This window comes from Phaethon aethereus (assembly GCF_964289735.1).
Source record: "Phaethon aethereus genome assembly, chromosome: 5".
Classification (NCBI taxonomy): domain Eukaryota; kingdom Metazoa; phylum Chordata; class Aves; order Phaethontiformes; family Phaethontidae; genus Phaethon; species Phaethon aethereus.
In genome coordinates, this window is record NC_138579.1 from 7,623,996 (window position 1) to 7,640,216 (window position 16,221).

Genomic DNA, 16,221 nt, shown 5'->3' on the forward strand with positions numbered 1-16,221 from the left:
GTAAAATGGAAGTTTACATGAAGTCATGACCTACTTCAAAGAACCAGCTTCTTTTGAGTGCTCTGGATGAATGGCTGACATGGGTTAAAAGCACCTCTGAAGTTCAGTGTTGGGTTTCCACATAATCTGTGACTTAAATTTTTTTTTCAGAATTCTGCTGCTCTTTGGCCTCCGATGATGAGTCACAAGTATTAGTTCAAGATTAAAAAAAAAAAAATTAAGCAGCCGTGTTCTGCATCGCTGCTCTTACACAAAACAGCAGCAGTGGCAAGCAATGGGTCTGCAACGAGCATAGGTGGTCAGGGCCTTAGTTTAACATCTCACCTCTAAGATTGCATTGGTAATAACTGGCATATTTCTGAGAGCCTCTTCCAACTGTGAGGGAGAAAAAGAATCAGGCAACTGCATATGGTAACTCTTTCAATATATGCAGCAGTGAGAAACATGACTGGTTAAGTGTTTGGGGCACGATTCCCAAGGCAAAAAATCACCTTGAAGTATGTATTGTATCTGGTGGCATTTGTCAACCCGTGTAGCATGATTTGAAATTGTGATGCACACCAGTCCTGCTTGGGTAACAGCTAGAGTGCTCCAAAGGCTTGGCACCTCCCTGAAACGTAATAGAAACATTGCTTACAGAGGACTTTATGGATAATTGTTAAGAAACATTTTTAATCACTTCTGATACCCGTAGCTTCTGGACATGAGCCCTTTGCAGCTGTGGCAGTAAGCAACATCACTGATCACAGCACCATGCATTTGTGGAAATAGTAAAACTAGCCAAACACGTGCCTCAAGAAAAAGAAAAAAGCGGCAAGAGAGCACACTTAGCTCAAGGCAGTCCTGCTCCAGCAGAAGGGAGAACCGCAAGCTCCAAACAGAGTTTCAGTATGGACTGTCAACTACCAGGCTTCACGGACTGTCAACTACCAAGCTTCCCACCAGTCATAACAGCTGGTTCCCCACTACAGAGAACTTTTTTTTACTTAACCCTATACTTCTTTCCCTGACTTTTCCCAACCCAAGTCTCAAAGGACTATGGAGTGAGATCTGTGCTGTGTGAAATTATTTTGTGGCTGCTTTGTGGATTGTGGTACAATACAGAAAATTAAGTTCATATTATTAAAACATTTGTGATTATTTCTCCTAGGGAATCATGACAAAGTATTTGCCCTGTGTATATGTTTAAACATTCTATTAACATGGAAATGTCCATCTTCTGATATTTTCTTCTATACCCTTTTGGCAGCACCTTTTGATTTGAATGAAACCAAATACAAGCTACCTATTATTGCTGAATTCCTGTGATTACTGAAAAGAAGAAAATCTGGGATGTAGAACAGTGAAGGGAAAAATTCACCTTTCCAAAGGTAACGAGTTGCAAGTGCTAAAAGAGCATCATCTTCACATCAAATCAAGCAAGGTACAGGATTCCAGAAACAACATGCCAAGAGGCAATTTCTCAGCAAGATGTTAGCATCAGAACACAAAGTGATGTGTCTAGAAGCAGAACTGCTGAGCTGCAAACAACCTGGGTGTGAGTCAGAGAATATTAGGACAGTGCCTGTCCACCAGGAATATAGACTTGATCACATGTGACTTGTGTCAACTCTGGAGACATCAAGAGCAGAACATAAAAGCAAGGGAACAGAGATATTTCTAAATGAGCCATTCAGCCTCTAAGGCAACGAATCTGGCAGCTACTCCCGTTCCAAGTGAAAAAGTCAATATTCCAGGTTTGTGTTCCATGGTTATATCCTTCATTCATTTTTTTTCAGGAAAAAGGTCACTGAAACATCATGTTTTAAATCATTAAAAGACACAATCATCTCCTTTTAGACTAGCCCATAACTTTGAAAGCAGAATCCAATTGCCTGTTCAGGCTCATTAGTGTCTTTGGATCCTAATGACCCACTCAGTTGCAGTAAATGAAAAACTAATCCTCATTTTATGCCATTGGCCGAAAAGGATTAGCCAACCCTTGCTACCCATGCAATCAGCCTTGCACTGGGGAGATTACTGCTATCTAATACTGTAAGTCTACACATTCCAATCTGTTACAATAAGTAGCACTTAAAGCTTATTTCCTTGAAATGCTTAAGCGTATTAATGCTATAGTGTAAGAGTTTTCTTACGATGCAATGATTCTTCTACCCCTGCCCCCAAAGTTTGCATTTACCTACACATATGCAGTGATACCCATTTACTTCCAACATTAAGTTTTAATTATGTTCATAGTCTTGAAATTAAAAATGAAACAGAAATTTTTTCTTTGTAGAGGGCCCAAACTGGGCAGGCAACGAATGGCATTCAGTGTAATAATTTTCTTGAACTGTGTGAAAGACTGTAACTTAGACTGTAAACAGTTGCAACTGAAAGCAGAGTTTTAATTAATTGTTTGATATTTAAAGATCCAGGTGATTTTTTTTGCACCCTACTATTAATCTTAGCAGGTAGCCAGAAATAGAGTCACTACTTACATTTCATGTTCTCTAATCAAGACTGTGGGTTGTAACTCAATTTTGTACCACTTGTATCACTGCAATTTTTCCAATCCAGAATTCTGATTGCTGTTGATGTTGCTGTTAATGATCAATTGTATGAGATGCATCTACAATGTGACGCTGTATACATTGTGGGGTTTTTTTTCTCAAAGTATTCACACAATGTTATCATTGAAAATCTAATATGGTAAAGAACCAGTTTTAACACTATCACATGCCCCATTCATACTTGAACACCAAACCGTTTTTTCTGACATAAAATTAAAGAATTCTTGGTTTTATCAGTTTAAACATTATATATAGCAGCACAATGAAATTTGTCCTAAAGAATGTTATGCTATGCATAATGTGCTTTATATTGATAGACTTAGGTGGAAGCTACTGAAAATGAGTAAATTGCTTTTAACTGAAAACATGATTTTTGAGTGGGAACAGTTTGATGAATGTCTAATTTTCTATCAAAGGTGGTGCATGAAGCCATAAAATAGCATTACAATAAATGCTGTATCCCACAACTGCTGGAAGTCATTCCGTTAGTCTTTACCTCTTAGTTTCTAAATTAATTTTTAGCATTAAACCTGTCCAGCTGTTGCGTATTTGTTAGTCAAATATCCTGGAGTGTTTATAAGCATGATTTACATTTATGCCTCAGTAAAATTAACGGTAAAATTGTAGATAGAGCTCCAGTCAAAGTGTTATATCACCTTACAAATTATAATGAAATTTTTTTACTGAAAGACCACTTGGCACAACAAGGCAAATGTGGAGAAATGCTCTTTGTGTTATTTCTGATCAGAAAAATGACATCTCCATATAGGTATTATTTCTCTGGGAGAAAGAAAACTGAGGCATCAGTGTCTTCCTCCTGGAAGCAGCGGGTAAAAGTGTAAATTTCATTCTTCACTGTTCAAAAATTAATTGATTCAAATGTCATTATATATCCTACCATTTTGGTGACATAATGTATTTAACCAGCAGTGACCTAATTCCGGGTGGTACGCTAGCTTTTATGAGGAATTTTGAAGTTAAATAGTTTTCTTTCAAAAAGTCATTAAAAACTTAAATGGAACAGTGAAGATATCAGGGCCCTAAATAACCATTTGCCTTCTGGTTAGGATACTCATATAAGATTCAATGTCAAATCCCTGCTCTGCGTATTTAAGAGAGGTTTTTTATTGTTATTACCTTAGGTCTTAGTTATGAACCTGAATTCTATTTGACTAGATGCAATACAAGGACAGAACAAAAAGGCAACCCCCACCTCCAAGGATTCAGAGTAGAAGTACACAGTATAACCATATGACCACTTCACAGACAGCTGCACTGCTTTTAAGAGATTACAACTCCCAGCTGCCGTTGCTATCCTGCTGCTGGAGGTTACTGGTAGCTAGTTAAGTTGTACTCATGTGTATACTACCTGTTCCTCATCTACTGGAGTTCACAGTCAGTTAAGTTAGCTTTCCACACTCTCAACAGTGATATAAATTAAACTTACTGACTCTGCATTGAGGAATGAGGAACTAGTACAGAGCCCATTTACTATATCTGCACCATGGGGGCAATAACAGTAAATAACAAGTGGCAATGAGCAAGCAGCACTTTGCTCTCAAACAGCTCCTGCTACAATGACAAGAGGATCTGTCTATACTTTCAGAACAGAGATGAATGTAGCCCCTGCTACATTGACAAGAGGATCTGTCTATACTTTCAGAACAGAGATGAATGTAGCCAGGTGTGTATGTCAAGGACAAAACAAAATGACATTGGTCAGTGAGATACATGCTAGTCCCAGCAATCCAGCAACATGATTGCTATTGATTTTATAGGCATAGTATAATAAGGGATCATTTTTAGGCAGAATTTGTCAGATACTAATGAAAAATCTCAGTGCATGTTTGTAAGCAGTTCATGCTCTTAGGTCTCAGAAAAGTATCCCAAATACAAGGTGGTTGCCTTTTCTGAAGTAGCTTTCTCTTTTACGTTATGAATCAGACTATCCAGTTTGTGTAAGTAAACATCCGGCAAAACCTAGAACTATGGTTTCTCCCACTTCAGCCAGTTGATTCAACTGTTGATTGTTTCAACCCACAACAGCCGGTTGATTACCAGACTGTAATGTCAGAGACATGGATGACAGAATTCATCAGAACACATGAAGGCAAGCTTCAGTTACGGAATAATTGAGCAAACAAAATCGTACTTTCTGGCTTTCTAAACGATCTCAGAATATCTGCCAGCAGCATACCCTAAAACACTACCCCAAATAATGTAGACAGGCTCTCAAACTTGCCTCTAGCTTACGTTTTTCAGGTGGCCAAGTATGCAGTACATTAGAAAAATATATTAACATGGAAACACACATTTGGAGAGCATAAAGTCCACCAAATCCATGTGTCTCACTTCTTATTAGCTGGATCTCCGCAGCACTTCACTTAAAACTCCTGAATCCCTCTCCAGTAAAAAATACCCAACTTTCACCAACCTCTAGGCAGCAAGCACTTAAGGAGAAGCTGGGCTGCACAAAAATAGTCCTAAGGCATTTGGAAGTTTGGCAAAAAAGAATTAGTGGCATAGATAACCAGGGCTTTGGTCATTTAGGGCTTTACAGGTCAGCAGAAGGAAGGGGACTCTACTCCCCTTTGGGCTTTGTTGACATTTTATTGGCAGACAGTGCAGACTATACTGGTAGGATGCTTTTTGTCAACTTGTTCTACTCAGTCCATGTGCCCTTCTGACTAGTTTGTGCATTTGCAACGTATTCTGTGAAGTCTGCTGAATGATGTGGTCTCCTCTCTATTTGCTTTGCTTCCATTTCAGCATTTTGCTTGACTGCTGGCAGGCAGGCTGTTTACTTCATAGTAAGTGACCGAGAAATCTAATTTCCTTTATAAATTCATAAGGATTTTCAAAAATTAGTAACATATGTTTCACATGTAGCAGAAAAAAAACAAACGCAAAAGTGATCTGGTATTTCCTTCAAAGGCCATAAACATGAAACTGCTGGTTCTAGAGAAAATGGTTCTGAGGGATTCACAGGGCACAGTGCTGTGGTGGCTCAGAACAGTCAGCATTCCTTGATGAGTAACCCTGATACTGTCTTCACAGCCAGCCATTCCGTAAGGAAAGCCGTTTGTGGAGAACTGGTGGATATACTTGTGCTGACCACAGTTAGACTTTGGGAACTGTCTGCTTTTGTATCTTTTTTTGAAAGATGCTAGATAAAGAGGAAGAAACTTGCTTTCAGTGTTTCAAGTTAGAAAGACAGAAGTTGAAATATTAAGTATTAGAATTGCAGTGTTATTTCACTTCAGATATTAAGAAATACCTATAAAACTTTACATAAAATTAAGTTTATTTCAAAAATTTCATTAATATTCTGTGTATAACAGCTAATTTAAGAACATTGTCTTTAATTCAAATTCAGCTTTTACTGCTACAGTGAACAGTCACTCTTACTAACACTTTCCATACAAGTTCTTTAGTTTATATCAGAGGCTGAAAGTACTCATCTAGATTTAAATGCTCTGTCACAGGTATTGAATTAACTCGACACACTACTGTAAAATTATATTTCTACTGCTTGTTAAGTGCCAATTTAGCAAAAGCATATCACAACACTTTATGAAAACAACCTATTTAGAAAATAAATAAGAAAAATAAAAGCTGCATCTCAAAGCATGTGTGCTTGATGAACATACACATGCTCTTGCAGCAATTGCAATAATGTATTCTTATATGAAATGAATGGAGAAGATTAAATGCTTTGTACTTAAACTTAAGAAACTGAAAACATTTGTCAAGGATAAGTAGGAAAATAATTTAAAAGGAAGCCAAAGGTATTCAAAAGAATGTAAATGGCTTTGTATTTTGTAAAGAAGAATGAAAACCTTTCACAGACGGAGATTGTGATGATCTCTGATCCTGTCCAAATGCAAATGGAAAACTGAAGTCATCTTTTCCATCTCCAAATGCATTAGAAGTCGATTCCGAGGGGAAGGGAAAGGCAAATGCATCCTCACTTTCTGATTTCCCAAACAAGCTTCCTATACAGAATACATATTATATTTATTATTAGATTAAATCTTAGTGAAAGAACACTGCATTCAGCATGATATGTTTCTTTAATAATATTGTACTCCTAACATCCCGCTGAGTATCAGCCTACAGTTGTGTTTATTTCTGCACTAGAAATGGTACTTCAAGGAGGGCATTATTAGAATCTACCTAGAATGAAGTGTGAAGTACTTGAATGATTTAGAACAACAAAACACTTCTGCATTATATACTGGGTGAAATATTTTAAATACTAAGCCCAGGTCTTTGTAAACCAATATATTTTTGCAGATTCTTTCTTCTCTAAAGAACAATGTGATCAACCACTTAAACACTTGGAGAAACAAAGCTACAGATAGAAAAACACCTGAGTTTTATATTTAGTAGCAGAATTCACACTTTTCTCTACAACGGTTACATATGCATACAACCTTATATTCATCCACTTCAAAAAAAAGTAGCTTTGCACTTGCAGCACTCAAACAAAAAATAGATTACAGTTCCCTTCAAAAAAGGATTTGGTCAAGAGTAAGTTTTGATCCTATTGATATAATGAAAAATTAGCTTTTAGTTTCAGTAAAGCCAGGATTTCACACAGAATGTGTAAGTGTGTGTGGCTCACTTAGTATGAGTGGAAAATACTGTTTATTAAGTCTGATTCTGTCTCTTTCACTTGGGTTATTTTTGCATTGTATACCTCCAATTGTTTAAACTGATAGAATTCAGTTTACCATTGAGACTTCGTCAACCAAATGGGAACTTTATTTACATTTTAGTTGAGGGAGGAAAAAACCCAACAGATGTACTCTTTCCAACACTAGGCTGGTAGCCTTAAGTTAAAAAGTAGTATTTACCAAGTACTATAGCTTTTTACATTAAAAAAACTGTTCTTTTTATCAGTGAAAAATCTTTGACACTTAATTTTTTCTTCTCCTTTGAATGTCCTCTCCGTTTGCTTTAAACCCACCTAACACTAACCCTATTTCTTTTTTTCTCACACCTCTGTTTTCATGACATCTCATACATTTGAAGTCAAACACAAATGAACACAATAAACCACTGAACTACAATATCACAATTGTCCTTTTAGACAATCTTGTTAAGCAGGATCATGAGCTTGTCCGTCACATAAGCACATATAGAAGAGAGCTGGTATACACAAGTACATCTGAGTTTCAGACTTACCTATATCTTTGTGTGGGGACAAAGAATTCAGGTTTCCCACAGAATAATTTTCCTCTGTCTGAAATGTAAACAGCCATTTTATTAACAAATTAGAAAGACAATATATAAGCACTAATGCCAATATGTAATAACTTCGTTTACTTTTGGTGAGAAAGACCCTGTCTCAGTGAATGTTAGCAGTCTTCACAAAATCTGCACTTATATGTGTGTATCAGTCCCTAAAGCTGAAAGGTAAACTCTTTGATGAGATATGTTTCAAGATATTTGCTTACATCTGCAAACACACTCCCTCCACTCCTCTGGAAAAAAAATGAGATTGAAAATACTGAAATATGATCTGGCTTACTGCTGTTTTTTAAACTGAAAAGATTCAAAATTATTTCATTCTCTGACATTTTAGAAAACCTTTAAACAACAACAACATAATTATTGCCTACTGAGGACCTGATATTGCCAGAAAGAGTAGCAGAATAACCACTCATCACTCTTCAGAAGAGTTCCTAGGCTAGATTTGCAACAGATAAACTTAAGTCCTTCAAAACTCCCATCTAACTTCAATCCCATGACTGCTACAGGCTGGTAAATTCTTGGTTTCTGCTGCTGAGCAGGCACAAAATAATGTGGATTCTGACAGCACTAAGTGACTTAATACCTACCTCATTCCTAAACAATTCACAAACTGCTCACCACCTTATTCTCTCCTACACACAACTGATGCTAGGAGATATCAACAACATGTAGCTTGCCAAATACAAAATAAAATGGTATTTTCCCTCTTCTCTCCTTCTGCTTTTATCTAGTAACCTCAAGACTGAGCACACTGAAATAAGAGATACCTGGGCTGAGATCCCTTTTTTGCATGAATCTACATTGCCAGGGAGTGATACCTAACCACTGCACTATGCACTGACACACGTCTACCCTGAATACCCAATTATCTATTAGCCCAGGAGAGTAAAAATTACTCTAGAGCACTGTAGTTAGCGAACCTGCAAAGGAAAAGGAAGACCTGGATTCCACTCCCTGTTACAATTAGTTGCCTACCTATCTCCTCCATTTAAGTACAGTTATTCCATATTTGCTTTTCAATATTCCTAATAGACAGTCCTTTCTTTCTTTTCTCAGTGTTCTGCATTTTGTGAAAAATGGAGGGGAAAAAATAAAATTTTAAGTATCTGATTGCCCACTTCAGCAAGACAAAACCATACAGGATAGGCATGTGAGTTGTGAAGTCTTCTAGAGTACCTAAAATTTTGCATTACAACACTGAACCAGAAGCCTTTTTATGAGTCTAGTCACCTGTATATTTCCACAAGATCCAATCTTGCCCATATGGGAAAGATTCATAGTTGATCAGAAGTCATCATAGGTGTATTGCCAGGAAAGGACATAAGCATTTGCAAAGGATATCAAATGTAAAATTAAGCAATCTAGTAAAAAAAAAATTTGCTACAAAAATAACCAGTCTGAGAAACCATGTTCACTATCAATGCTGTTTTCTTAGCATATTTTTCTTTGTGGATATTTAATATTCTCAAGTACTCATTTTTACCTCATCAGATGAATTTTCTGCCCCAAACACGGCAGAATCAAATAAATTAAAGCCAGGTGACTTCTGGGAGAAGTTCATGAGAGAAAAGAAAGCAGGAGATTTTGATGTTCCTTCTTCACAACCTAAACTGTGAATGCTGTAAAGACAGAAAGGAAGAAAGTACATTAATAGTTTTTAAAAGTAGCGTAAGTTTTTAAAAGTAGCGTAGATGGCTTTTTTGTTCTATTTTCTCTTTTTCTTTTTTGTCACTTTTTTAGATTGCTTCTTGTGACACAGAATGTGTAACACAACTCCTTAAAGCAAAGTGAGGTGGTGTTCTTACCAATTCCCTACCCTTTTACGAAAGAAACTCTTCAAAGATAGAAATTAGTGTAACAAATATTACTGCAGGAAACAATTTTAGCAAAGGAGCTACAAAGAACCTGTGTGTCATATATTTCTAAGCAGACTCTCCCTCTTTCAAAACAGCTTCAAGTAGAAGTGATACTGGAAGAAGAAGAAAATCTAATAAATTATGTAGCATAACACAGAAAAAAAAAGGTTTATATTTTCAGAGAGCTTTCCAGATAAATCTTTCTATAGTATCTTTCAAAAAGAGTGGAAAAACATCAATACAATTTTGCTTAAAATAAAAGCTGAAATCATACAAGTCAAATGGAGGTGTTTTAGAGAACTGGGTTTTCTTCCCCTTTGAGTCAGGCATTCCTACAAACTCAGGTGTTTCAGGTACTCTTAGAAAATGTTCTGCACTTTCTTCTGCTGTGTCAAGATTATCTTCATTTGACTTAAAACATGTGTGAATGTCCTATTAAAAAGAAATATACAATAAAGTTTATGGCATATAAAATTTCCAAAAATATCATTACTCCATTTACCTATAAATATATTTATTACATGTTTTAGGGTTAGCTAGTTATTTTTATTCTCATGAAAAATAAAAGGATTTTAATAAAATGCTCACAGTGACATATTTACCGTACCTAAAACTGTAACCTTAGTTTATCTAATTTAAAGTGTACTTTTGTGAATGAAACTATATACGAAAATTTTCATTCAAAAAATAAACAAACTTGTGAACTGACTGAAAACACTGATTTTGAATAAAAGAACTATTTCACTCACACTATTTCACTCACACTAACATGCTTAAAGTCACACTGAATCCCCTTGAAACTCCCTAGTGTAATCAAGGGACATCACCATCAGAATATATTTCAGTTGACTGAGATATTTCCTCTTCCTCAGAAAATGTTAAATGAGAACGTACACTTGGATTCTGTGGAGCAATTTCCACCAGACTCAATGTTGTTTTAAAGACATTCTTTGCCACCAGCTGCCTGCAGGCATTAGCCTGTAGTGAGCTAACCAGAAGATGAGGAGTATCTCAAACTTGACCTTGTGTACTGGTTTTGGCTGAGAGTTAATAGCTTGTATGGTACTGTATTTTGGATCTGTGATGGAAACAGCATTGGTAACACAGGGATATTTTAGTTATTGCTGAGCAGTGCTTACACAATGTCAAGGCCTTTTCTGCTTCTCATGCTGCCCCACCAATGAGTAGGTTGGGGGTGCACAAGAACTTGGGAGGGGACACAGCTGGGACAGCTGACCCCAGCTGACCAAAGGGATATGCCATACTGTATGATGTACTCAGCAATAAAAGCTGCTCACCAGTGTTAAACCACATCTTGATATCACCTATATATGCAAGCTTTATACACACCTGGCTTAAATATTATGGCATGGTGAGTTTGATCTTACGTTCAGGCACAGCTAGTAAAAGCAGTGCCAATGGAGCCATACAGACTCTGTAGCCGGCACAGAGCCTATTTGCTACAGTTTTGTGGTGAAATGAGTTTCACATGCAAACGTTTTTTTAAATGTTTCATGAGCTCACACTGATTAAAAATATATGCACCAATTTTTATAAAAACTATGACGTGCATAGGATAGTCATCCTAAAGAGCCTATTGTTAAGGTAGCATAAAAATCCACAGAACACTGACATGATCAAGAGCAACGATCACTATATTAGTAACCAGAAGGCACTGATTGACTTCTTACCTGTTGGATGCCTTATAATGAGTCACTTTGCCAATTTCTGAGACTTGCCTCTTGCCAATATATTCAAATGTCAAGATACTTTGAGTATTCTAAGTAAAATAATTATGACATAAGAAATGCTTTGCTTACTTGAGGCATATACGAAGAATCCTTTGGCTCATCTTCTGCTTCTTTATCACTACATTTGGTCTCTTGGTTTGCTGGACAAAAAAGACAATGCTGCTTGTATTACAACAGCATTTTAAATGGATAAATAAAATTACATTGTGGGAAAGAATCCTTAAAAAAGGTTTAATAACTTGGCATTGTTATTGGTAAGGAAGTGTTATGACTGTAGTTTTCATAATAATCCAGTTTGTGGCTATGTCCATAATAGTTACCTCTCGTTCTGCCACTTACTATTGTTAAAGCAATGCTTAGGCTGCTTCATATGGTTTGGTATGTTCTTCAAACCTAGCTATTGTTCCCTGAGAGTGCTATGTTTGTCTAATCAAGCTATTGCCCTCTGAGAGTGCTAATACCAGTCAATAGAAACCAGGTGAAAACAATATAAAAAGCACATCCATATGACACTGATGAAGTGTGTCTTAAAGAACTGAGCAAAAGCCAAGATGAGAAATGAGAAGAATGTTATCAGACTTTCTGCTCTAAGGCTCAGACCATGCAATGTTTCAAGCACTGTGGGTTAAGATCCTGTGTTTCAGGACACATAATTAAGATCCTATTTTTTGAAAAAATAGACTGTAATTTTTGACATGCATCTAAATTGGCAGTAGAATTAGGAAAAAATGTATTTAAACTGAAGCTCAGTGCCTTGTGATTTCAAAAACTATAGGTGTATTTGTAACTACCCTGTTTTGTTTCTGTAACCATTCTGTATGTATTTCTCAAGTTAATTTTCATTTTTAATAATCTGAAGCTTCAAGATTCCTAAATTACTGAGTTTATTATATCCCTTTTCTTTGCATTTTCTCATACCTTCCAGGCAGATTTTCTGACTGGATTTCATTTTGGCCATGTAATTTGAGACTAGACCATGGATTTACACGAGATGCTGGAAGGTTCCTTTCATTAGCAATGGTCAACACAGAATGAATCCCGCATTACAAAGCAATTCAGTCTCTATTTAAATTAGGACTCTGCCTGTCTGCTATACTCAAAGTTTGAACTAAACAATCAAGGTGGAAAGGAATACAAATGGTGGCCCACTTAATACCAGAATGAAAGTTTGGCCCCTAGAATTCTTATAATTATGTGGTGGTACGTTACCTATTACTGCATTTTCATTCTCAAACTGTTGATTAGAAGTCGTCTGTTTTGGAGGAATTACCAGTCTAAAAGACAAAAATTACTGTTTGTCTGAATATGGATTATTTCCACAAACCTTAATCTCAAGAATGAAAACTACTTTATTAAAGAAAAATTACCTGAATTGCATTTGGTTTTGTAAGCTTGCTATTGATGGAACTTGGGCAATTTGTGGATTAGTAGTCTCTGCAGTGTCAATAACCATCTAAAACATAGCAGAAAGTCCAAATGAGGCAGCATACGAAATTGTCACTTCAACAATATCACTCTGATTTCTCCTTAGACTGTGGAAATCCCTTTTTTTAATCTCTCTTTAGGGGTCAGGCAACATAAAAACTTGTTTGCCTGTCTTTGCTTTACCTATGTTTTAACAGCACGATACCCAAAACAACTTCTATAATTCTTTATAAAGTCTCATTCACAGCATTGATGACTAGAAGTGAATAATTAACTTTTCTGTCACACAAATAACATTATGTAATTTACAAACTTTATCCAGGTTTTCTACTACTGCAGCAAGGTTGCTCACGCTTGACAACACAGAAGGGGCTGGAGCCAGGCCTGTATCTACCTCTGAAGGCCAAAGTGAGTATGTGCATCAGTGAATATGTCTCCTGTGTGCACTGAAAAACTGCAGAAAACATGGAAATACTACTGTCTCGCAGATTTTCATCAGATCAGAAGCCCTAACTCTTATATGTAGCATGTATTTGTGCCTTAAGGGCAGAGTGGCACTAGGAATCTATGCCTCAGCATCAGATAACACACTATTTCACAGGGAACTGCTAGTTCTGGTTTGTTTTTAATTTGCAAAATGTATCGAATTTAATTCAATTCGGGGTGAGGGACAAAAGGGATGGTTATGCAGAATCTGTCTGCCATTCAGCTCCTGTAGTTTACAGCACTCCTTTCCTGAAGCATAGCAACCTCCTTTCTGCTAATCTTTTTATTTTTCCTCAGACTCCATCTTCTTTCCCTTGTTGCCATCACCCTTTCTTAAAGTTCCCTTAACCTTGACTTACTGCTTCACACTGTTCTCTAAGTGCAATTCTAGGTCCCAGATTCCAATCCTCATCTCTGGATTACCCTGGCAACAGCCCTTCCATCATCCTCATCATGTTCAACTCCCTCAGACAGTCACAAGTCAGAATTGCTTGAAATTTCTTCTGGTCTTGTTCCACTCAGTCTAGCCATTGCCTGTCATGTTGTCTTTATCTTATGAAGGTTTCTTCTTCTACCACAGGCTCCATCCTAGACCATTTAGCGATTACTCACTTCATCCTTCAGTTCTCTTGAAATTCTTAAGAAAATCACAACTGGTTCTGTTAATTGTTTACTTGACAATTTTTGTTGTTCATTAAAATTTGGTTTTAAAGATATCCAGTGAGATGTCCCTTATAAAGAAAAGTTTTGGTATAGAAACTTCCCCAAACTTCTGCAAATTATTTATTTTATCTCCTGTGGCTTTACCTTATCTGAGTACTCCTTCTATACTTCAACAAAATATTGGTCCTGTGAATGTTCTTGCACTTAATGAGATTTTATTAGTGGTTTTCATAACTGTGCAAGTTGTTCCTGCAACTTGTTTCTGAATTGTTTTATTGTGATTGTGTACTTAAGATATTAAGCTGCAATACACTTCACCTTTTCAAAAAAGTGCCATAGGATCTATTTGTTTATAGGGTGAGAGATGGAAAATATAGTTGTGGACTGCTCAAGTGTACAAAGCAATGCTTCTCATGGTTTTATTCCTTTCAGCCCAGATTTTTGTTTCTGGTTAAACTTCAGAACTGAGCTGTTAACTCAGTAGGCAGTCCTGTGTAGCATCCTGCACATTTAATCCTTTATGAAATCCTTAATTATGGAGTAGATGACTGACCATTAATCAGTAACAGAAGATTATGTTCCTCCTTTACAATTTCAAAAATTTTTTACATACAACCAAGTGAATCTACAAAGGTTATTGTAAATTTTTAAAACTATTACACAAAATTATTTGGATAGGTGGTCCACCTCAAGTTTGGCTACCAGTTGCACTTTGTAAGAACATAAATATTTTCAGTTGAATTAGAAACGGCACCAAAGAAAGATTTTTATTATGATTGCCAAGTAATAGGAGATTACCAAGATTAGCATCCTGGTTCCAATGTTAACAAGTTTTATGTAAGATATAATAGCACTAGGTATATTTGAAGTGCTTTAAATTTAAACCACCACATAAAACAGATTATGTAATTTCATGTTTTTACCAGTAGGAGAGCTGCATACCTGTGACGAATTTTCTGCAAGGCTGGAGGAACTGCTAGTAGCCACTGAAAGTTCCATAGGTTTTTCTTTTTCTTCTCTCCCTAAATTAACAAACATGAATTAATATTGTCAATAGGATTAAGTACCCAAAGCACGGCGTTGTTAAACTGAACTTGGGAAGAAAGCTTATAAATCCTCCTGTTCATAGAGGGCTAAAAGAAAAATATTACAAAATATGAAAGTATCAATCTCCTGCAAATAAGTCAGTTAACATTTACTGTACTTATGGAAACAGTGCTAAAGATATGGTTCAGATTTTTCTGACACTATGCATCTGGTATACCTGTCATGTTACTTTACTCATGGCACGAATAAGAGAGGAATCAGACATAGAAGATTTTCAGAACATAAAGACAGGTAGTACCCAACTTGCATTGAAAGCCTGGCTTCAACTATCATAGTAGAAGCAGTTCACTAGATTTGTTATCATGGTTTCCATTCATTTACACAAAAATAATCCAAAATCCTCACAGGAAGATAATTAAATACACTGCACCTCTTTCTGTTCGTTGCATTGAGAATCTAATAATCTGTACAGACTGGACTAATTTCTGAGGAATGCATGGGACATGTAATGGTTTATACAGTTGATGTTTCTCATTTAGCAAAGATGGATGTTCACTGTCTTCAAATATCCTAAAAAAAATTAAGTTAAAAAAGAGATTAAGTTAACAATTACAAAAGAAAGGAAATCACAAAATATCACTGCTTCAAGTAAGTGGAATTTTCAAGGGAGATGCACTTTGCCAGGGAGGTTCTATCTCTTTCAGCTCCAGCAGTTGATAAAAATTGAAGTTTTCTTTAAATAATATCAGACAGAGAATACCGCTAAAAGCAGAAGACATAAAGTAGTAATAAGCCAATCATAAGAACATTGCTGACAAATTTTGTCAGTATCAAAAAAAAGTACTAGTAGCTTGGGGTTTTAAACTTTTATCAAAGTACTTCATTATCATGGTTCTGAAATCACATTTTCACATTTAAAAATGCTTTTTATCTCTCTGAGATTATCTGGAATACTCACACTATACATACACAAAAGAGAAAACTGCAGCAAGTGTTTTCACTTATGGGGTAATTAGCTGCATAGTGTAAATAGCCTTTTACAGTGTAGAAAGATAAAGGTTAGCAGGGTAAAGTGGCTATTTGGCACAGCAACATTTACCATTTTTTAAAATTATGAATTCTATTTTTTTTTCTCTCTGGCATTCCTGCTTAGCTCCTCTGTGCTTCTAGCTACATCTGGTT

General features: G+C 36.2%; 1 protein-coding gene across 1 annotated transcript in view; it reads right to left on the reverse strand.

The window, feature by feature from the left end:
• Window positions 1-6,344: 6,344 nt before the first annotated feature.
• Window positions 6,345-16,221, reverse strand: part of LOC309405683 (protein SIX6OS1) — a gene marked incomplete at both ends in the record, with an annotated part of 31,765 nt that continues 21,888 nt past the window's right edge. The window contains 9 exons of the mRNA XM_082000523.1: window positions 6,345-6,547; window positions 7,743-7,800; window positions 9,295-9,430; window positions 9,942-10,099; window positions 11,488-11,558; window positions 12,628-12,692; window positions 12,786-12,871; window positions 14,935-15,014; window positions 15,470-15,609. Of these exons, the coding sequence (XP_081856649.1) occupies window positions 6,345-6,547; window positions 7,743-7,800; window positions 9,295-9,430; window positions 9,942-10,099; window positions 11,488-11,558; window positions 12,628-12,692; window positions 12,786-12,871; window positions 14,935-15,014; window positions 15,470-15,609 (997 nt within the window). The remainder of the gene's footprint in view (window positions 6,548-7,742; window positions 7,801-9,294; window positions 9,431-9,941; window positions 10,100-11,487; window positions 11,559-12,627; window positions 12,693-12,785; window positions 12,872-14,934; window positions 15,015-15,469; window positions 15,610-16,221) is intronic.